Raw genomic sequence first — 21260 nt, 5'->3', positions numbered from 1 at the left:
CTCCCATGTTTTATTGGAGTTAGAAATAGGCTTCACACACTTCACAACTCTCTAGACTCGTCTGATGACAAAAACCATGACAAGCGCTTGTGTTTTGCACTGTCCTATATTTATTGACCGTTTTTCACAAGGCAGAATTTGATTCCTTACTTCACACGCGGTATCTTCTAATACAAGCGGTTTCCCTCTCTAGCCCTACAGCGTTGGCAGTAACAGCGCTACGATAGCATCCTCATTGTTGGACATTTTTTTTGGAAAGGAAGTCGGACGAAGGTAAACATCGGCGGATGAAGAAGGAGATGTTGGCAGCAGAGCGAGTGGTGGCTGCAGCCCCGCGGGGAGACGGACTCGTCCTCCACGATCACCTGGCCTTGGTCCGGGTGGATTCCTGAAGAAACACACCAAAGGCCCTTTGTCAGCTTTTTAGCTTGATCTTTGTTTCTTTGCCACTAAGGTTCCTTTTTTGTCCGTCGGTACCATCGACAGCACAGCGAGAGGGTCGGATCCCAGAGCATGCAAGCGTTCACCTTCTCACTCATTCACACATAATGGAGAAATACAGTCATTCACATGTCTGGACAACGCAGGGTCTCCACTCAACCTCCATCATGTCTTTGGATTGTGAAAAAAACCCAGGGAGACTCCATGGAACAACACGTAAATATTATTTCATATTGTACTGCTACTTTCTGAGGGAGCTGTTGGGTATTTACATTAAAAATATCCTCGAAGTGAGACATTATTAAGAGCGGGTTGTTTCCCTCGCAAGGTTCTGAGGATGTTTCCAGGACCTTGTTCATAACATCTTTGCAGCTAAAACACTGGACCAAAACGAAGGATGATCGGAAATAACGAGTACCCTGAAAGTGATTCTTAAACAAAAGTTGAGATGTCATTTAGTGTAAGATGATCAGCTGTGGCTGGAGTGTTCGCTGCCACCTCACCACCATCAAATGTCCGTTCCTGGCCCTGTAGACCACGGACTCCTGGCCGCTCCTGAAGTCCACCACCCCCTCCCTGCCGGGCTGGATGTCGAATCGCACGCTGCCATTTAGAATAAAAAAGCACGTGAAGAGGCGATCGTGAAGGCCTCAGTGAGAATGTCGTCCTGAAGGAGCCTGACCCCTTACCTGCCCTGCACCACGGCGATGGAGTTCTGCTTGTTGGCAATGAGACTGAGCTTGGTCAAGGCCTCGAACAGGTGCTCGCACTGCAGAACCAGATCCCCCTGGAGATCGGAGAGTCTCATCAGTCCTCCCTGCCTTCTCCAGGACTCGTACTAACCCTGACATGTCCTGAAACTAAACCTGTCCTCAATCACCTGCAGAGATGGTCCAAACTACCAAGCAGAAACATCTGCAGCTCCCACATTACTTGTAAAACAAACAGCAATGACTAGATCCTTCACTTGGGGCCAGGGGTGAGATCCTACGGCGGGTCCATTTGTAAAGAACAGACTCCTGAGTCCTTTCAGGGCACCAGAAGGTGTTGGACTATATGTAGACTACGTGGCGTTTATCTCTAAAATGGTAAACTTTGCAGGAGCATCAGCACAGATAAAGTCTACCTTTTGCTTGATGTCGTCACAGGTGACGTGAAGGATCAGGAAGGAGTCGCTCAGGTTGCTGACTGAAACACCTGGGAAGAAAAGTCCCACCTTTAAAGAACAAGAAGCTGAAGATTTAAATAGTCTTCTCCACAGGTTTTTCTGCCACGCTTCTGTTTACCCTTCAGAGAGCCGTAGTCAATCCGCTGCTTGATCCTCGCCTCTTCTACGAGGTAGGCAGCCTCCTGGGTGAAGATGAGCTGCCGGAGTCGAGCCTTGAAGCCGTTCCTGTCGTACTTCACCACCGGGACGCTGTACTGTGGGCAGAAGAACCGATCATGCCCGGATCGGCACGCATCGGGAATGAGGACGTGTTCGGGCAAGTTTAGATGTTTTTTTACCTTGATGTGCTCGTGTCGAATCATCTGGAGCACCTTCATGTTTATGTCTTCAGCACCTTCGCAAAAGGAAAGGTTGAGGAATTTCACATGAGCAGAATATATCTATCTAAGTCCCCTCTATCTGTTGGAGGCAAAGAAGTCTCCTTGAGGTCTTGCCTATTCTGGTGTCCTGGAAAGGTCTGCAGACACTGAAGGGGTAGCTTTCCTTCTTCCCCTTAAACATGGAGCTGGTCTGTAATTTCAGCTGCAGCTGAAAGCAAAGTCAGGAGTTGACCGGCGATCACATTTGTCGGGCCGTTATTTAAAACCCGCATTAATGAGGATTTGTACCTGCGCTTTCCTCGCCGCAGGGATTTCTCTCACGTACTTCCGCACCATGTTGCGGATGTAGAGCTTCCTCAGGAGCTGGGAAGCCTGAAAAGAGAACATTTTTCATCGCGGAAATCTGCTGCTGCCTTCCAAACAAAGAAGACTGAGCTTAGCTTTATTGCTACATGTCTAATGCTATTTAATCTACAGTTTGCCCTTCAAGTATGAACATCTGTATCTCTGCATTAGCAGCCACGTGTCCATCAACTATTAGCATCTGTTAGCCTCAGCCGTTCATGCACTGTCCTGTGGCAATCGTGCTTTAGCTTCGGCTAGCCCCGTGTTAGCATCTGAGTCATACCCGCGGTCCGTTTACAGCTCCAGTTAGCCTGTAGAATCTGTTTTCATTGTTCCGCTACAGTTAGCCGCTGTCAGTCATGTTTCACTTTACCCTTACTGAGCGTTAGCTCCTTGAGCACTTTATGATTCTATGAATGGTCTGTGTTGGCAGCCAAAAGCTAACACATTTTAGCTTTTGTTTTGGCTGCTAACTACCTGGCCTCTCACAATGTCAGCACTTGTCCACTGTCTTAGAAAAGCTGAATCCAGTGCATTTTGTTCAATTAGCCTATTAGCTTTTGATGAACAGTCTAGTATTGGAATAAGCATCTCTTCCTTACACATTTTAGAGCTTGTGAAATCTTACTGTGCGGTAAAAACGCCAACAAGAACCGAAATACATCGAAGGGCAAAGCTTAAAAGAAATATTCAAAACAGTTTCAGGCTTAGCTGAATATCTTGGTGGTGTCATTATATACATGTGTTTAAAAAACAAAAAGAAGAATATTCTGGTGTGTGTGTGTGTGTGTGTGTGTGTGTGTGTCACACACCTCTTGCATGACAGGTGGGGGGGTCAACCAGGAGTCCTTATCCAGGACTGTTTTGGGAAGGTTCTCCTTCAGCCGGCCCAGGAAGTTCAGCCTGACGTATGCCAGGTACTCCTTGTTGTCCACGCAGGCCGGCTGATTCCGGGTCATGAAGCCTTTAATGAACCTGCAGATCCGTGACAAGCAAAGCCGTTATTCCCGTCCCGGAACGCCCCCCCACCCGGCGTGGACTCAGCTGACCTCTTGATGACCTTGACGGCCCATTCCCTCTTTTCCCGCTCCTTCCTGGCCATCAGGCCTCTCCAGCAGTTCTCGATCTTGGTGGCTGGTCAGATGAAAAACCGGGTTGTTTGAAAAGCAAAAATGCAGCATGTTTTTTGTAGTGCGGTGCAGAACGTACCGGCCTCCCTCTGCTTCTGGTAGTCCTCCTTCACCCGATAGCCTTTGTACTTGGCCTGAATCCGTGTCGCTGCATCAGGGACAACATTAATCCCCGCCTCTTTTTATTTCATCCCCGATCACGACAACCCAGCCGCACCTCACCTAGTTTATGTTTGCAAACCTGGAAGGCGTCCTCCGTGGCAAACAGCGTTCTCGGGTGGCGAATGAAGATCTTGGTTCTTAATGGAAGTCAGAGTTAGTGGAGTTAGTGGATTGTCAAGGCGAGGGGGCGGCTGGGCCCTACCTGCCCATCTTGTACTCCTCGGGTTTGTAGCCCAGGTGTTTGACGAGGCGCTTCACGCCTTCGGACGCCGTTCCTCTCCAGTTGGGCCAGGTGTCCGGGCAGAGGGGCTTGTACCTGAGCGGAGGAGAGCGACAAGAAGCTGCACCACATCATCATCCAGACGCCCTTTGGATCATCATTCATTTATCCATCCACTGCTTATTCCGCAGGTGAGCGAAATAAGACAATGGCATCCTTTCATGGAATATGCTCCCCGCTGCTGCTCACTTCCGCTGTGATAACCCGTGTGCCGCAGTACCTCTGGAGGAAGATCTCGTATTTGCGGCGGTACGCGAATCCCGCGCGCCGGACCCTCAGGTGCTCCATCAGCCCCAGGTACTTCACCTGATGTCTCACCAGAACGTCGTCGAACCGTCCTGCGGGGGGTACCGTGACGCTCAGAGCTCTTCTTTAAGGTCTGCACCTCGGCGGTCGGGAGCAGCCGGCCTCACCTGGCTGTTTGGCCTCGTTGGGTTTGATGCAGCGGACGTACCATGGCTCTTTGGACATCAAGATCTCCTTCAAGTTCCCGAGACTGGCCTTGAACTGAGTCACCACCTGCGGAGACATCGGACACCAACAGCCCTCCGGTGATCCGACCGTCCGGCATCACACGCAGGACATTCTCAACGCCGTCTCGTCTCTTACGGTTTCGGGTCTTCTCTTGTTGTCTGGTTCGGTGGAAGGAAAACAAAGTTTGATGATCGCGTTTTTGGACTGTTGCATGACCTGAGGAACATCAAGAACAGGGTCAGCTCGTCTCACCCAGCTTCTGCGATCATTGGACCGTGATTGTGATTCACGCCAGCAGATACCTCAACGACATCAGCGAGGGGAAACGTATTCAAGGACGAATAAGCGGTGAAATTACCTCTTTTCCATTTCGATACAAGAGGTCGTTGTTTTTGTCCAGGAATCCTGAAAATGTAAACGCGGGACATCAATGTTCAGCCACGCAGATATTATAGCTGCTATCACAACTGCATAGACACTCCAGCAGCAGCAGCTGGAGGATTTGAAGTACAATGGAGAGGGTGGAGGAGGGTTGGAGAAACATGTCGGGGAAGATCTGGGTAGGAAGATGCTGAGGTTGGAGCTGCCGGGCAGGAAGGCAAGAGGAAGACCTGAGAGGAGGGTTATGGATGGAGGTGAAGAGGACAGGAGGCCAGTTAGATGGAGGCGTGAGAATGGTCTCACCCACGACACAGTAGGTGACCTCTCCGGCGTAATGCAGCAGACGGAAGTCTCCCCTCACCAACGTCTTTCTGGTCTTTGGATCGGCCAGTTTGTGCCTGCAGAAAGAGGAGGTCAGCGTGCGTCACCGGGCGCCTCCCGCGAGGAGACCGCCATCACGTACGTGACAAAGTGGGGATGGCCGCCGATTCTGTCCTCCATCTTCTCCAGCAAGGTGACGTCCGTGGCCTCTCCGGGACGTAAACACTCCTCGTCCTGTTGGAGGAGGGCCTCCGTGAATTGTTGTTACCAATAGAAGTAGTAGAATAGGTATTGTTGGGGTAATTATTATTCTTATTATTGCCATCATTATAATTATTATTATTACTATTATTGTTGTTATCGTCATCATCATTTCGATCACGATTATTATGAATTTTATCATCGTCTTCTTCTTATTGTTGTTATGATTATTAGCAGCGGTAGTAGCGGTTATAGTCAAATCATTATGAGCATAATTATTAATAACATCATTATATTTACTTCTATTACCATTACTGTTTATTTTCATCATCATCATTATTATTATTATCAACAACATTCTAATCAACTGTTATTATTGATATCAGCACCCTCATTAATATTTTTTATCAACATTCTAAGTATTATTGTCATTAATATCACAGTGTGTCTGTGACATTTTTACCAGTAATGAGATGATCCCCCTGTGTTTCTCCTCCACAAGGTCACAGATGATTTTGTTATTGAAATATGGCACTGGTTCCCACTGCGGACGACGACAACAACAACAACAACAACAACGAGGATGAATGCAGCGGCAGATTCCCGTGAATTTATTCGCACCAAACCGCCCCGGCCTTCCTCACCTCAATCCCCTCCATCTCGTACTCATCCTGCTCCGACTTCAAGGTCAGCTCGATAAAGAGCTGCTGCAGCTTCTCGTTGCAGTAATTGATGCAAAACTGCTCAAAGCTATATATATATATATATATATATAAAATGATAACTCAGAAGTGCTGTCAGTGTTAAATCATCCTTTCAGCCGATGTGAGTTAACATGCAAAGCACGTCAAACTTAATTAGATTTAAATAACACCATTCACATAACAGAAATGATCGTGACCATAAATATAGTTTCATAAGCACCTGTTCACGTTGAAAACCTCAAACCCGTAAATGTCCAGTAGGCCAATTACCGTCTTCCTGGAGGAATCCTGCATATATTTTACAAATTTATGATCATCACTCTTATTATGATTGATTTGTTTGACTCTGACAGAAGCCCAAATGCTAATGAGGGTGGTTTTTGTGCGCTCACCTTATTAGCCAGGGATTCGTTAATCTTGCTGACCAACCAGTTGAAGGTGCGCCCGTAGATGGCTTTGGCGAGGGCGTCCCTGGCGTAGCCGGCGTGGTCCACGGAGAAGGGGCTGAAGACCTTGGACGGCAGGAAATAGCAGCTGAGGAGACGCCGGGACCATCGCACGCGTTTTGAGCGTCGAATTAAGAGAAACCAAGTCACCTCCTCCGTTCTGGCCTCGATCTTCCTGTGGGTCAGGCCCTGCTGCAGCACCCGGCCCGGGACCCCCAGCAACTGAAACGCAAGTAACACTCACGTCCCTTCCGGCCGACACCCGCTCCTCCCTTTCTATCTACATCTGCTACCAGCAGCTGCCAGGATCAAGCACAAGGTCCTGACCCTGGCCTTCAAAACCACCTCAGGAACAGGTCCAGCATGTCTGAACCAAATGATAAGACCTTATGTTCCCGGCAGAGAGCTGCGTTCCTCTAATACAAACCTACTAGCAGCACCTTCTGCTCGCTCTAAGCGATCTCAGGCAAAACTGCTCTCAGTTCTACTACCTCAGTGGTGGAACAAACTTCCGGAAGCAACAAGACGAGCATCATCTCTCTCAGCCTTCAAGAAACAGGTAAAAACTTTTCTCTTTCAGGACTTTTTACTGCGCTGATGCCCCAGATCAGGTTAGGCTCCAAGTTAGGCTATGCAGTGTGTGTGTGTGTGTGTGTGTGTGTACGTTTGTGTACGTCTTTGTCAAAACAAAAAAAACTCACTAACCCAAGCTTACTGTTCTGTATATTTCCTGTGCATCGTGTATTTGCAAGTGTTTTTGCGGTCCCTATGTCCTCTATTGTAAGTCGCTTTGGATAAAAGCGTCTGCCAAATGTAATGTAATGTAACGTCATCTGGTTTCCATGGACTCCCCACCTTTGACACCCAGTGCGTTTCCTGGTTGTGGTCGAGGCTGGCGTATCCACGGGCGTCCGCCTCAAACTTGACGTTTCCCAAGTGAAGCACGCTGGCGATGACCCCGAACAGTTGCTGCCCAAAGAGACGCCTTTGGTCAGAAGCAAGGAAAGCACAGGGCGCGTGGCTTCCACCGACCGCGTCTTTCCCACCTCGATGTCGCTCTCGCTGAAGTCGATGACGGACAGGGCTCTGCGCACCGTCCTCCAGTCGCTCCTGTCATTGATAGAGCTCACTTTGGCACAATCCCCCTGCAGGATTCCACCAATCACAGGCCTGGTTATTGGCACGCTCAAAGGTTCACGCGTTCCTTGGCGAAGGCCGCCGGAGCTTATCTCGGCGGCGGGAGGGTTCACATGAAAACGTACGACCGCTCGCCTTCTCACTCACACGCCCGGACAGTTTAGAACCTCCTGCATGTGTTTGGACTGCGGGAGGAACCCGAAGAACCCCGTGCAGAAAGACCTCCTGTGGATCTCCAACCTGGGACCTTCCGCTTCTGACTTCTTCACGGTGCCGCTTCCCGTTTGTTGTTTTCAGATGATATCAAGACAAGGAAAGCATCAGTTGCGACGGGTCACCTACCTGCACCAGGTAACGGTAGTGCCGGCAGTTCCTCTCCAAGCCGAGCCAACGGAGCAGGTCCTCCTCCCCGCCTTCCACCAGCTGGTAGAAGATGTGGAAGTTTCTCTCTCCGTGGTTCTGATGGACCACGCGGGACTTCTCCAGCAGGTAGCTGAGGATGTGGCCTCCGACGGCGCCGCCCTGAGGGGACGTGGAGGGAGGTCATCCACGAACCGACACGACGTGGAATGAGGAGGTCGCTCCGACTCGCCTGGTGGTCGAACTGGATGTCCATGTACTTCCCGAAGCGGCTGGAGTTGTCGTTCTTCAGGGTTTTGGCATTTCCGAAAGCCTGCGAGACGGAGAGCGCAAAAGCAATCAGAGCCGCGACGCGAGCGGCGGCGGAGGAGAGGGTCGCGCTGACCTCCAGCACCGGGTTGGAGAGCAGCAGTCGGTCCCTGACGTCGTCCAGGACTTTGGTGCTCGGACAACTGACGGCGTAAAAGTGCAGGATCTTCTTGGAGGCCTCCGTCTTCCCGGCCCCGCTCTCCCCCGAGATCAGGATGAAGTGGTTGTTGAACTCGGACAGCATGGTGCGGAAGACGTTGTCGGCCAGCGCGTAGCTGCAAGTCGTGGGCGGAAACAGCTTCCTGCGGTTAACCGCTCCTCCGGGAAGAAGGTCTGAGATTTTACGAGGGTCTTACATGTGAGGCGGCAGCTCGAAGAAGTTGACGCCCATGTAGGTGTCCATTTGCTTCTTGCTGTAGATGTCCAACTCCTTGTACGGGTTGACCGACACCAGCAGGGTGCCGATGTAGGTCTGCGGAGACAGAGAGGACCTTCGGCTCACGGTCATCGTGGTCCTCGGAGGAGACGTGTCAGGAGCGAAGCGCCCGCCTCCGTGATAACTTAATGTCCTTCTTATCAGGAGCAATAAGTTTGGCTAATGGCTTGTCTCGCCCCCGCGGCCGGACGGGACCTTTGCAGTGCTCACTCTGCAAATGAAGAGGACGGGAGCTGCTGCTTCAGCAACAACGGGCCGTCCGATTCAGCAGAAGGGAAAGCGGCGCCGGGGCCCGGACGGGCTGAAGGTCGAGGGCGCCGGGTTTAATCGCAGAGAGAGGGGAAGAACTCAAAGTACTCAAAGACACTCACGTATATCAGGTTCTCGTGGAAGCGTTTGCGCAGGTTGTCCAGGAAGGCGCTCTCGCTGGTGTAGGCGTCGAGGAGGACGAAATCCTGGATGCCCACGCGGTCGCGGGCGGTCAGCGACGCCTCCATGTTCCTCAGGATCCTGTTGCAGCGCTCCTCCAGGCTCTGCGCCGCAGCAGGAACCCAGAACCAAAAGGCAGGAGAAAAGTTGGGGTTTTGTTTTCTTGTTTTCTTGTTTTCCCTCCCTGAGCTCTGGGACGGCCCTCCAGCCGTCTGTCAGGACCAGGCCTCCGGGGCCCTCTCCTCCGTGTCCTGTTTTTCCCAGGTGTTATCTGCCGGTGTTGAAGTTTTCACGAGCGAAGAACACACACACACACACACACACACGCTCTCCATCTTTTGCATCCTAGGATATTTATGTCCCCTGGCGGGCTGCTCATGTCCTGTCTGTACATCCCTATCTGGAACTTCCAGTGGGAGTGGTCGGCGGCCTTGACCGCATCCTTTATGTCCGTGACAAATCTAAATTCAGGCGGCGCTATCTAATCTGCCTCCGTTGTCCACAGACTCATCCATCTCGCTCCTGGCGCCAGGTTCCGACCCGCGGAGGTTTAGCGCCGTGACGAGTCAACGTAATGCGGGGCGACGCGGTCCAGCGACGCAGACGGGTTCCTAATCGTGCAGAGAAAAACAAAACACGGTACGCTCATCGATTGCCGAGTAACACTATCGGCCGTTCGCTTTAATTACAATATAACCGAGGGCCGTTCGGCTCGGGCGCCTTGGCTCCGGGTACCGCGGCCCTCGCGGATTAGCGGTAAAACAAGCCGGGAGACACGATCACATCCTGGAATCTCCGTCTCATCATTCACTTTCTTTTTCAGCGGAGGATACCCACCCGGAGGGTCCTGGTGTGTGCGCCTCAACACCTTTTACCAACTAACATCTGGTCGCACCGGGGGGGAAATAACAGCCGTCTGACAGGAAACAACCAGAGATTACGGTCTCCACTTCCTTTGGTAGGAAACCATCAATACTATGTGTGTGTGTGTGTGTGTGTGTGTGTGTTTGCACAAATGAAGAAATATTCTGGAAGATGAATGTGATATTTGCTCCATGGGTTGCCAGTCTTACAGCTACACACTTAAAGCTCAACAGGATTAAACGGAATGGGAGATTAAGAGGAACTGCTTAGTTAGAATATCTATCACATGACCCCCACCCACACACACACACACACACACACACACACACACACACACACACACTCAGCAAAGGTGGGGTTGAGAAGGACGTCCGCAGAACAAGCCACAGATGGGAAAGCAGCGACGCGGCAGAACACCGGACGGCTTCTTATCTGGAGCCTTCCTGAAAACGCAGCGCATGTGTGGATGGGAAAAGATAAGAAGCAGAAATGAAAGAAGGAACACAAAAGCACCAAACAAAGACGGGAGGAAACATCAAATTTTGATGCCAGAAGGAACAGGAAAGTCTATCTGACCCGGAGACACCACCCGAGAGGCGGCTCCATTGTCCCGGTCGGCCCGGGGACGGCGGCGGATCCTGTTACCCGGACCACAAAGTGGCCGTTAGACCCGTGAAAGAGATAGCGCTCCTCGTGGGCCACTGACTGACATCACCCATCGCCCGGGGCAACCCGCGCTCAGAGGCCGCCGGCCACCAACGGATACCTGACAGTCACAACGCCTCACCTTAATGTCATTAAAACACCCGGCCATTTCTCTCACACGCCTCCTCCGGTGTGCGGGGAGCTGGCGGTGAGTAGAATGTGACAGTATGATAAATTCACTCGCCACACCGTCCGTCCCCGAGGCAAGATCGCATCCCAGCTGACGGCAGGCCGCAGCCAGGGTCAAAAAATACAGTACATTAAACGAAATATAATATAATATCATATATAATAATGTCGCCTTCCGAGAATAATTACCTAAATCATTTGTCTTCATGATTTTCAGAAAAAGACAAAAAAAAACATTATTTCAAGAGGGTGATAATATAGCATAATGGAATATCGTTGCCTTTCTGAAATAATCACCCAAGTCATTTGTCGTCATGATTTTCAGAAAAGAAAAAAAAAAAAGCCGTACGTTGACTAAGGAGTTGATTTCAGCCCAAAAAAAAAAAAAAAAAATTGACAAAAAATGAATTATTTCAATAAGGTGATAATATAATGTAATACCATTGCACTCCTAAAATAATCAACTGAACTCTTTTTTTCAAGTTTTTCAGAAAAAATATCCAAAAAGCTGCCGACCAAAGAGTGGATTTAAGAAAAGCAAATACTTTAAGAAGGTGACAGTATATTCTAATCAATACAATACAATATAATATTGTTGCCTTCCTAAAATAATGACCCAAATCATTTTTTCAAGATTTTCAGAAAAAAGTATGATAGTATAATATACCACAATATAATCATATAAAACAAAATCCAAAGACTATAATATATTTAGTAAATATTAAATATGCTCCCTGAATGATTTGAAAGGCCATCAGTTAAGCAACACAGCTGCAACCAAAACACACAGCGTCACCTCCTTCGCTTCCAAAGCCATGTGTGTCATGGCTGGATCCGCCGTCTGCTTGGGTTCCGCCCGATCAATCCCTCCGCTCCTCTGGCTGCAGCTCTGGAGGAGGTCCGGCCTTCAACCGCCGACACCCCCTCGCATCTCGGACGCCCCGCGGGTCGCCGAAACTTCCGCCCGCCGATCTCCCGTCTCGGTGGCTCCCCGGCCGGCCGGCTGGCTTCCCCGCATCGAATGCGTCCCGGCCGCTCCGGGCGTTAAACATTCATGGAGCGCGTAAACAAAGGGGGCTGCGCTATATGTTCAAGGAATCCTGGCTGCGTGCGAGCCTGTAGGTTTGTAACACAAGGATGCGGAAACTCGATCCCGCAGGAGACCCGTCCTCACCTCTTCCCCGCAGAATTAAAGTACAGGTATTCCATTACTGATCTTTGATTAGGCAGATGCATTTCAGGCTAATTACCAGTCGGATAATTGGAAAACACCGCCGAGGCTTCGGGAGCGGTGTCGAGTTCGGGCCGGGGAATCCAGGTGAAGCGGATCCAACTCGGAGACGCATCGAATCAAACGTGAGGGTGAAAACGGATAAATATCAGCGGAATGCGTTGAAGCGTCTTCTCTGGCAGATGTTTGGACCTCCGTGGACATCCTGGAATCCACGCCCGTTCTTCACCTTCATGCTGCCGCTGCTCTTCACCGGCATCTGGATCGATCATCGGGCCAGAAACCGGAGACGGGAACATGTGACCTGCTGTGCGAGCGCGGGGGGGATCGCCGGGATCTGCTCGGAGCTCCTGCGGCGGAGGGAAGATCTCCGCTTCGGCTTCCACCTCCTCTGCCCATCCTCACCGCCCTCCTCCACTGTCGGGCTGACCGAGAACTTTCTCCGGAACATTCGCCGAGCGCCCGAGAAGAAAACCCAATCCTTGGTCCACACGTGGAGACGACCTTTCACCTTCTCATTCACACGTCTGGACCATGGAGGGTCGCCATGAACCCCCCGCATGTGTTTGGACTGCGGGAGGAACCCTGAGGAACCCCGAGGAGCCCCAGACCGACACGGCGAGAACATGGAGACTCCACACAGAAAGGAACCCTGTGGGATCCAGCCAGGGACCTTCTGGCCACGAGGCAGACCTGCTGACCGCCGCTTCGCCGTGCTTCCATCAAACTATACCTTTGTATCTTGTGCTTTTATTTGGGTGGCGCTTCACCAAAAACCCAGAGAAGAAGGTAGTGGAACTGCATGGAAGGAACAACAATGCTGTTTTACATTATTCAGGTTAAATAGTCCAACAGCAGCGTAAAGATGCGGGTTCAAGCAGGTTGGAATGGATTTAGAAAAGTGTCAGGGGCTCTATGAGATAGAAGAACATCAGCCAGAAGCAAAGGAAAGGTAGAGAAGACGGTGGTGAGATGGTCTACAAACACGAACAGTGACCAAAAGACAGGAGGCAGAGCTGGAGGTGGCAGACATGAAGATGTTGAGGTTCTCTTTGGGAGCGACCAGGATGGAGAGGATCAGGAACGAGTCCATCAGAGGGACGGCACATGGTTGATGTTCTGGAGAGAAGAGATGGTCGGGTCATGGACAGAGGAGGGAGAGACAGTAGACTGGTAGATGCTGGCATTGGAGGTCTAGAGGAAGACCAAAGAGAAGATGGATGGATGCGATGAGAGAAGATATGAAGGTCGTTGGTGTGAGAGCAGATGATCCAGAGAACAGGGTGAGATGGAGAAGGTGGATTCGGAGACCCCGAAGGGAAAAGACCAGAGGAGAAGAAGAAGAAGTCCGACAGCAGCCCTGATTCGGCTTCACGTCCGCATCACTTTTACCCGCTATTTATTTACGGCACTTTAATACCAACCTGGAAGTCCCGTCCTGCTCGCTAACTGTTCCACGGAATAACAGGTCGGCAAGACGATGATAAAGTTTGAAACCAACGGAACGGTCGGACTCGTCACAGCGACGCCGCAGCTCCACCCGCTTAGTTCTTCACAAAGATAAACCCGATCCTCAGCCAATCGCTGAGTATTTCAACCCTTCCGCCGATCGTGTGGAAGCAGCGAAAGGAGTTCTTACCTGTGAGTCCATGCTGTGGTCTGTGCAGGTCAGAGGAGCGAAGAGGCGATGAGGTTCTGCGCCGTCCAAGCCCTCCACCATCAGAGGACGCAGCGATGAGCTCAACCCTACCGGTATTTATGAGCGTCCCTCCATGCAGCAGCCTCAGCATGTCCTCCACACGTCCTACATTTCTTCAGCTGTGTTTTTTTTTTTTTTTTTTCAATCCAGGTCGGCCTTATTCATGAGCAGGGAGGCAGAGGACGCCCCGTGGTTCGACGCCGCCACCACGTTTAATCATCTTCGAGCCGGAAGATCGGACGCTCCCGACATTTATGGCCGCGGATCAGGAGTTCGGACCGGAGGAACGTGCGACCTTGGTTTCGGCGAAGGGTCGAGCCGGACGGCGCCGTGTGCGCTTGACTTTATTCATTTTATTTTTACAAGCCAGGGAACGACGTTTGGAGAAAAAGTGCTGTAGAATTATGATGATTAATGGGGGAAAAACCCAAACTACGTCACTGCTTCGGTCAGGGGTCGCTAACCTTCAGCGCGTCAAGAGCCGCCGCAAAACCCTTGCGACATCTGTTTGTCCCCTATTATTTTTAACTAGTGGAACTATAGTTATAGTTAAACTATTAACGCCCCTTTTTAACTGTCGTGGATCTCTTTTTGTTCGAAGGTTTCGTTCAAATACTCCGTGTCTTGTATTTAGGAAATAAAAGGCCGAATTGAAATTTTATCTTATTCCTCCTGCCGCAAAGCAAAAATGCCATCTGTGCCGCCGCGGTTTCATCCCATGTACCGGCGCGTGCCGTTTGCGGGCTATTTCACTGAACACTACAAAAACCAGATTTGCAAATTGAGTCTCCAATTAAAATATTCATTTTACCTGGTTAATATGAATTTTGCGACGGAACCTCAGGCCTACAAAAGCAAAATAAATAGCGTCGGCGACAACAGATGAAACATGTTTATTTATCATTTTCAAATAGGGAGTGACAATGAAAAAAAATCCTGTACTAGAATAAAATGAATTGCAATGAGATACTCTATTTATTTTCCAAAACCACCCGCGGGGATGAACGAGCTTCTCGCCGACCCCTGACCCGGGCCGGGGGACCACGGTGACCCCGGTCGTGGGTATCACCGCGAGGCGGGAGGGCCGTGCAAAGGGGCTCACTATTCTTTTATTTGGCTATTTGTAACATAATGGTCTTGAGGGGGGCGGGGGGCCCCGGTGAGGTTCTGCCCCGGGGCCCCGGTGGGCACAGCATCGCCACTGGTGCGAGAGGCGCGGTCTCACCCGGATCCGCGCACCTGCAACCAGACCGGAAGTGCGTGTAATTCTTCTCCGTGAGTGAGACCGAGAGCGTGACGGAGTCTTTGTCTTTCCTGCTTTGTTTGGTTTCAGTTCAAACCAGCCTGGTGGGTCTGCTGGGTTCCTGCTGGGTTCCTGCTGGGTTCCTGCTGGGTTCCTGCTCCCGCTGCGCCTGAACGCACCACCGCGCCGCGGAGGAGCGGAGCGGCTCCGGCGAGCCCGTCCATCCGGTTCCCGAGCACCCAGACCCGGATTCGGACCCCGGACAGGATCCACCCCCGGGCTGCTCCCCCCCCCCCCCCCCCTTCCTTCTCCGTGGGAGCGGCGGGAGCGCGCACGGCTGTGGCCGCAGACAGGTGAGTCGGTCGTGAACGCGCTGACGTGTGAACACGTGATCCCGGTGTTCTTGAGGTGAGTTTTTCCGTGGGCTGTGGGCGTGGCTCCGACCCACTCAGGAGAGGAACCTGCTGAAGAATCCTTCAGGAGGTGAACCGCTCTCACATTCACGGCTTCCACGTCTCCACAGCTTCCATCTCCTGGTCCAGGAATTCAAAGCAGAGACCCGGAACCTTCTGGAGATGTCTCCTCTGAGCCTGTCAGTGTTTGTGTTTGTTGTAGTCAATGTAAACGCAGTTCCTCACCGAAAGTCCACGCCTTGCTTTCACAGGATACTGTTACCTAAGTGTGTGTGTGTGTGTGTGTGTGTGTGTGTGTGTGTGTGTGTGTGTGTGTTAGACTCCCCCAGCAGGTTTGACGGCTGCACGGGTGTTTTCAGGGCTGGATGTCCCACGGCGGCCCAAAACACCAAGATGGACAAGTGGGGTAAACCAGCTTCGGTCACCTACAAGCGCTGGAGGACCTCTGACCCCAGGTTTCCCCCGAGACCTTCCAGAACATCCGGACACCGAGGACCTTCTGTCTCTCAACCCCGTGTTCCTCTTCGTAGGGCCGGGGGCCTCGGGGGAAGGGCCGACGAAGACCAAGGCACGGAAAATGAGATCTGCACCATCGCCTTGGAGGTTGTTGGACCGGGGATGGCTCGGTCTGCGTCCGTCCCCTCGCATCATCTCCATGAAGGTCTGTGCTCACGACCGCCGAATCATCTTTCTGCGCCTGGTGGATATTCATGTGTTCATATGTGTTGTATGTCTGAGCGCTTTGCCCGCAGAAGAGGAGAAGACCTCTTTTGGTGTTGTTGTTGAAGAGCACCGCAGAGAGGGACCTCCTCACTTGTGTCAGATGTCCGTTCTTCTGCCAGTTTCAGTTCCCCGAAGTGTCCGGCTCCAATTCTGCTCCAGGAAGTAGCCTCCGTCAAGGGCAGCTTCTGGTTCTGCATTAGCACAGGCGGTGAGGGACCGCTGTTTCAGTGATGTGTACCTTCAGCTCCACACTCAGAAAACTAGAAGAAGAGGTGGAAGACACCATGGAGGTGGAAGCTGCCACATTTTTTAGGGAACGACAACAACAACCATGGACCGTCAGATGGTTGAAGTGTTTTTATCTTCTCCCTGCACAGTGAAGAACCCCATTAGCTGTTAGCTAGCTCCGCGCTTATTCTGGCCAAAATGTAGATGTTCCTCTACGAGCCCTTGAAACCCTCTGAGACGCAGCAGCCCAGAAGAGCTCGGACCTCTTTGTCTCGACGCTTCTGTCCATTTTACCCCAACAAAACATCTGACCAGGATAGGTTTAAAAGTGGCGCTCCACAGTCTGCAAGAAGTATCCGGTAACGGGCGTGGCTTACGAGCTCCACCGATCAGAACCCGTGGAACGTAAAAACCTCCTGCCTCTTAGCAGGAGCTAAAGACCCACATCTTCCGAGCGGAGGTGAAGGTCGGAACGATCTCTGCGGAGGAGTCGGTCCATGTTTGCTTTTGATTTCTGCTTCATCTGAGTCTTGACCAGTTTTGCATGAGTTCCCCAAAGTGACCTCCTCCTGCTCGGCAGAAACCTTCACCGTGGACGAAGCTCTGGATGCCATCGGCTTCGGGATATTCCAGTGGAAGATCTCTTTGCTCACCGGGTTGGCCTGGGTAAGATCTCTCAGCGGAACGATCTCCCGCCTACAATCTGCAATCCCTCACATGACGTGCCGCCTCCGGCAGGTAGCCGACGCCATGGAGATGATGATCCTCAGCATCTTGGGCCCCCAGCTGCACTGCGAGTGGAGGCTGCCCAGCTACCAGGTGGCCCTCATCACATCGGTAATGTCCGTAGGTCATTAATAAGTGTCCGTTGGAAGTCGTCGCCCGTGGGATTGGGATTGCCATTGGTTTGTTTTGGCCCTAGGTGGTGTTTATCGGGATGGGGATCAGCTCCTCCATGTGGGGGACCGTATCCGACAAGTACGGCAGGAAATGGGTGAGCTTCCCGTTTGAGTCCCAACAGTATGTTCAGATTTTTGAAAGTGATATCTTTGTACCTCTGACCCGTGACCGGTGGACTTTGTGTGCGCAAACAGGGGCTGATCCTGTGCATGTGCTGGACTCTGTACTACAGCATCTTGAGTGCCTTCGCTCCGATCTTCGGCTGGATCCTGTTCCTGCGAGGCCTGGTGGGGTTCGGCATCGGAGGAGCCCCTCAGTCGTGAGTCCATGCTGAGCGGCAGACACCACGTTTGGCCCTTTGTCTTAGGAGTTGACCATCTCCCGAACAAACAAGTGAATTGCAATCCGCCCTCCATCTTTGCTCAGGGTGACCTTGTACTCCGAGTTCCTGCCGTCAAAGGCCAGAGGCATCAGCATCATGCTGATGGCGGTACGGTGGAGTTTGACAAATCACCAAATCTTCAATCCTATCATTAAGTACTTCTCAAATGACTGACATGTTTGTGCACACCAGTCCTTCTGGGCGCTTGGTGCCGTGTTCGAGGTCCTGCTGGCTCTTTGGGTGATGCCCGACCTGGGCTGGCGGTGGCTGCTTGGCCTGTCCGCCCTGCCGATGGCCGTTTTTGTATGCCTTTCCTTCGTAAGTACGCCGTCGATTGATGGGGACGCTCTAGAGCGAGACCCCGCCTGTGAAATCAGCGGTCTGTGCTCCTCAGTGGCTGCCGGAGAGTCCCCGCTTCGATGTGCTGATGGGGAAAGGAGAAAAGGCCATGGCCACTTTGGCTTACATCGCCAAAGAGAACAACAAGGCCTTACCGCGGGGGAAACTGATGAGCTACAAAGAGCAGGTCCGAGACAAACCCGCCCGTTTCCGTTTGGACGCAATTTCGATCTTTGTGAGACTCCGACGTGTCCCTTTTTAATCTGGCAGAAGGTGCACAGCCAGTTCAAAGACCTCTTCACCAGCCAGTACTGCAGGACGACTCTTCTCCTGGGGTTCATATGGTAAGGCTCTCCAACGTTCCTCTTACTTTAAGTTTAAACTAAGTCAAAGATGCATTCAGGGCTGGAATTGCAGCTTTGAAAAGAGGTATCAGAGTATTTAAGACCTTGAGTTTGGAGCTGAAATTGCTGCTTGATTTGTGTGATGTTTTTGGAATGAGCTCACACAAGGTATCTTCTGAATTCTACTGAAAGGTTTGCATACGCGTTCACCTACTACGGAATCATCCTTCTGACCACCGAGCTCTTCCAGGCCGGAGAGTCATGTGAGGGTAAGTGGAAGCCACTACACCTCGTGCCAGTTGTCTGATTTCGAAAAATCTAAATCAGATTTGGTGTTTGAAGATGACACTGTGATCTATGGTGGGAGCAGGTGGACGAACATCTAGAGAGGTGAAAGTATGACCTGGAGAGGAGAGGAATGAAGGTTGTGTGAATGAGAGGAACCCAAGTGGAACGCTGAGGCTACAGGGAGTGGGGATGAAGAAGGTGAAGAAGTTCAGGTTCTGAGGGTCAACAGTCCAGGTCAATGGTGAGGGTGGAGAAGAGGTGGAGAAACATGAGCAAGCAGGTTGGAACGGATGGAGAAAAGTGTCAGGGATGATGAAAGGGCATCAGGCAAAAGGAAAGGAAAGGTGGAGAAGATGGAGAACTTCTTCCCTCCGTCCTCCTCTTTGCAGTGACCCAAGGAGCCAAGCTGGAGCCCAGCTGCAGCCTGGAATGCAAACCGCTAACCGCAGCGGACTACAAGGACCTTCTGTGGACCACCCTGGCCGAATTCCCAGGTGATGTTCTTCATATTTGTGAGGAAGAATCGATCGCGATCCGTTTCCTGACAGTGGAGCTCCTCCGTGGATCTTCATCTTGCCATTAAGAAACCAAACAGCAAGAAACCAAAATATTGTCTCAACATCTATGTTGGAGGTGCAATGGTTGGAGCCTCCTCCTCAAAGCGAGGAGGTGCCTGGTTGGATTCCCTCAGGGGGCCTTTGTGACTGAATACATTTCTAGAATCAGTTTGTTGAGTGACTTCAGGGCCGGTTAAGCTAAGCTAACAGTGACCACACCTTTAACCAGCGCTTCAGATACTATCTTGTTCCCAATGTTGTTCTTGCAGTGTTTTATCTTCACAGAGGGTCCAACCTGCATGACCTCTTGTACCTCGTGTCTCCTCCAGGCCTCCTGGTGCTCGCTGTGATCATCGACCGCATGGGCAGGAAGAAAAGCATGGCGCTGTGCTTCTTCATGTTCTCTTTGTGCATCCTGCCGCTGTACGCCTGCATCGGGAGGTGGGTCGGACGCCGGACGCTTGGAATCCGACGTCCGACTGAAAAGTCCTTCATTTGTGCGTCTTCTCTCTGATCTGCAGGGTCACTCTGACCATCTTCATCTTCATCGCCAGAGCCTTCATCTCTGGAGGGTATCAGGTTGCTTTTGTTTACACACCGGAGGTAATCATAATGATCGACCTGGTCTCCTTACAAAGGGTTAGAAAGGTCGCAGATTGACAGCCCCTGGAATGGAGATCATGGAGAGAAGACACCTGTGGGGAGATGGGTTTTGATTTGGGACTTAAGATGGGAGAGATGGGGAGTTAGCATGTCTGGAGGGGACAGGTGTGGACGCGCTAATAGTACAGGTGAGGAGCAACATCTTGAAGGTAATCCTGCAACCCATGGGAAGCCAGTGGAGTTGGTGAAGGACTGGGGGTTGGAGAACTTTGAAGGACCCGCAGTTTGTGGAGGGCTTTATTAGGGAGAGCCAAGGGATGGCACTGCAGTGATCTGTCCCGGAGGTGACGAGGCTATGGACGGGGTGAGATGCTGGTGATGCCTATTGATATTGTAGATAAAAAGAGGACCAGGTTATGTTGGTAATACGGGACCGGAAAGACAACGTAGCAGCAGGGATGATCCCAGATTCTTCACCCGAGTGGACGAGTCCACGTTGATGGAGAATCTTTGAGAATTGCCGTCTCTTGGTATCTGTAGGTATCTAAGGGTACCTCTAGGTACCTCTCTAGATGTCGGAGTCGCCGTCCCACTTTTCCCTTTACGTTGGTCTTATTTTGATCTACCTTTATTCTATATATTTATTTTATGAGGTTGTGCTTTCTAATTGCCCCTTGAGGAACCATGAAGTTTCTCTGATTCTGAGATATCTATAGGTGTCCATGGGTATCTCTGGGCATGTATGGTACCTTTGGGTATCTGCGTACTGATGAGGTACCTGTGAGACTGCAAGCATCCTTCTCCACGTCCACATTTGCCTCGGTCGGATCAGTCTTTTTCTCTCTCCTCTCCGCGAAGGTGTTTCCAACCAAGACCAGGGCTTTGGGAATGGGGACCTCGAGCATGATGGCCAGGCTGGGATCGCTGATCACTCCCTTCGTGTCACAGGTAGCTCGTCGGACATAAACAGATAATCGGAAGCTGCCGAGCCCAGCCTCGCTCTTCACGTCATATACGAATGTTTGGTCCGGCAGAAGGTGCCTCGCTCCATTTCCTCCACCTCGATCCGGTCCCTCGTCATAAAGCTCTTGTGTTTTGCCCAAAGGTGCTGCTGAGGACGTCGGTGTATCTGACCCTGTCGGTGTACTGCGGCTGCAGCCTGCTGGCCGGCGTCGCCGCCCTGGTCCTCCCCGTGGAGACGGCGGGCAGGTGCCTGCAGGAGACCGACCGGGAGGCCCGGGAACAGGGGGACGCCCCGATGGCGGGGCGACCGAGCTGAGGAGCCGCGGACGGCAGGCCGGAGATCGGCGGGGGGCCGAGGGCTTTGGGGGTCGGGGGCCGGCCCGGGATAAGCCGCGGTTAAGCCCCGAGGAGGGGGTCGGACTTGTATGCCCGTCCCCAAACGGCGATGTGTTCAGAGCCCAGCGCCGGAGCCCCGCGTGTACATTCTGTGGATAAAGATGCTTTATTTTAATCTCCGGAGCCTCCTGACTTTGTCCAAGGCGGCT

General features: G+C 51.7%; 2 protein-coding genes and 1 long non-coding RNA gene across 3 annotated transcripts; 2 read left to right on the top strand and 1 right to left on the bottom strand.

The window, feature by feature from the left end:
• Window positions 1-92: 92 nt before the first annotated feature.
• On the bottom strand, window positions 93-9430 carry myo1hb (myosin IHb). Its single transcript, XM_086151768.1, has 31 exons — window positions 9047-9430; window positions 8596-8711; window positions 8316-8514; window positions 8163-8243; window positions 7913-8092; window positions 7480-7578; window positions 7289-7402; window positions 6584-6655; window positions 6380-6499; window positions 6208-6275; window positions 5928-6033; window positions 5747-5827; window positions 5225-5316; window positions 5065-5159; window positions 4739-4785; window positions 4516-4596; window positions 4320-4425; window positions 4127-4244; window positions 3829-3942; window positions 3687-3763; window positions 3544-3612; window positions 3384-3468; window positions 3147-3309; window positions 2278-2361; window positions 2104-2197; window positions 1948-2003; window positions 1728-1863; window positions 1568-1638; window positions 1131-1228; window positions 945-1044; window positions 93-388 (listed from the first exon to the last, which is right to left on the bottom strand). The coding sequence occupies exons 1-31, from the start codon at window positions 9170-9172 to the stop codon at window positions 362-364; spliced, it is 3075 nt and encodes a 1024-aa protein (XP_086007894.1). The 5' UTR covers window positions 9173-9430; the 3' UTR covers window positions 93-361.
• A 193-nt stretch (window positions 9431-9623) lies between these two features.
• Window positions 9624-15275, top strand: LOC147230860 (uncharacterized). Its single transcript, XR_015106555.1, has 4 exons — window positions 9624-9743; window positions 9928-10062; window positions 13701-13785; window positions 13883-15275. It is a non-coding gene; the product is annotated as an uncharacterized LOC147230860 (long non-coding RNA).
• Window positions 15276-15431: 156 nt separating this feature from the next.
• Window positions 15432-21225, top strand: svopb (SV2 related protein b). The gene is made up of 17 exons (XM_086151769.1): window positions 15432-15567; window positions 15708-15843; window positions 15919-16049; window positions 16920-17005; window positions 17078-17176; window positions 17262-17333; window positions 17434-17558; window positions 17666-17729; window positions 17814-17939; window positions 18016-18147; window positions 18231-18304; window positions 18497-18573; window positions 18982-19086; window positions 19479-19590; window positions 19671-19752; window positions 20611-20700; window positions 20858-21225. Exons 2-17 carry the CDS (start codon window positions 15782-15784, stop codon window positions 21029-21031), a joined length of 1611 nt encoding a protein of 536 aa, XP_086007895.1. The 5' UTR covers window positions 15432-15567; window positions 15708-15781; the 3' UTR covers window positions 21032-21225.
• The last annotated feature ends 35 nt before the right edge of the window (window positions 21226-21260 follow it).

Source organism: Fistularia commersonii, chromosome 9 (genome assembly GCF_037954325.1).
Source record: "Fistularia commersonii isolate RoL2024-O1a breed Wild chromosome 9, RoL_Fcom_v1.0, whole genome shotgun sequence".
Taxonomy (NCBI): domain Eukaryota; kingdom Metazoa; phylum Chordata; class Actinopteri; order Syngnathiformes; family Fistulariidae; genus Fistularia; species Fistularia commersonii.
The sequence above is the reverse complement of the archived record's forward strand: the minus strand, read 5'-3'. Positions and strand labels throughout refer to the sequence as shown.

What these genes read in the sequence shown, in the direction of transcription:
- svopb (XM_086151769.1), top strand. Translation starts at nt 15,782, where the DNA reads ATGGACAAGTGGGGTAAACCAGCTTCGGTCACCTACAAGCGCTGGAGG. An exon ending in CTTCTCCTGGGGTTCATATG is followed by an intron (nt 18,305 to 18,496) that starts GTAAGGCTCTCC and finishes TTCTACTGAAAG; the next exon opens with GTTTGCATACGCGTTCACCT. An exon ending in TCACTCCCTTCGTGTCACAG is followed by an intron (nt 20,701 to 20,857) that starts GTAGCTCGTCGG and finishes TTTTGCCCAAAG; the next exon opens with GTGCTGCTGAGGACGTCGGT.
- myo1hb (XM_086151768.1), bottom strand. Translation starts at nt 9,172, where the DNA reads ATGGAGGCGTCGCTGACCGCCCGCGACCGCGTGGGCATCCAGGATTTC. An exon ending in TGTATCGAAATGGAAAAGAG is followed by an intron (nt 4,597 to 4,738) that starts GTAATTTCACCG and finishes GATGTTCCTCAG; the next exon opens with GTCATGCAACAGTCCAAAAA. An exon ending in GCCGTCAAGGTCATCAAGAG is followed by an intron (nt 3,310 to 3,383) that starts GTCAGCTGAGTC and finishes ACGGATCTGCAG; the next exon opens with GTTCATTAAAGGCTTCATGA.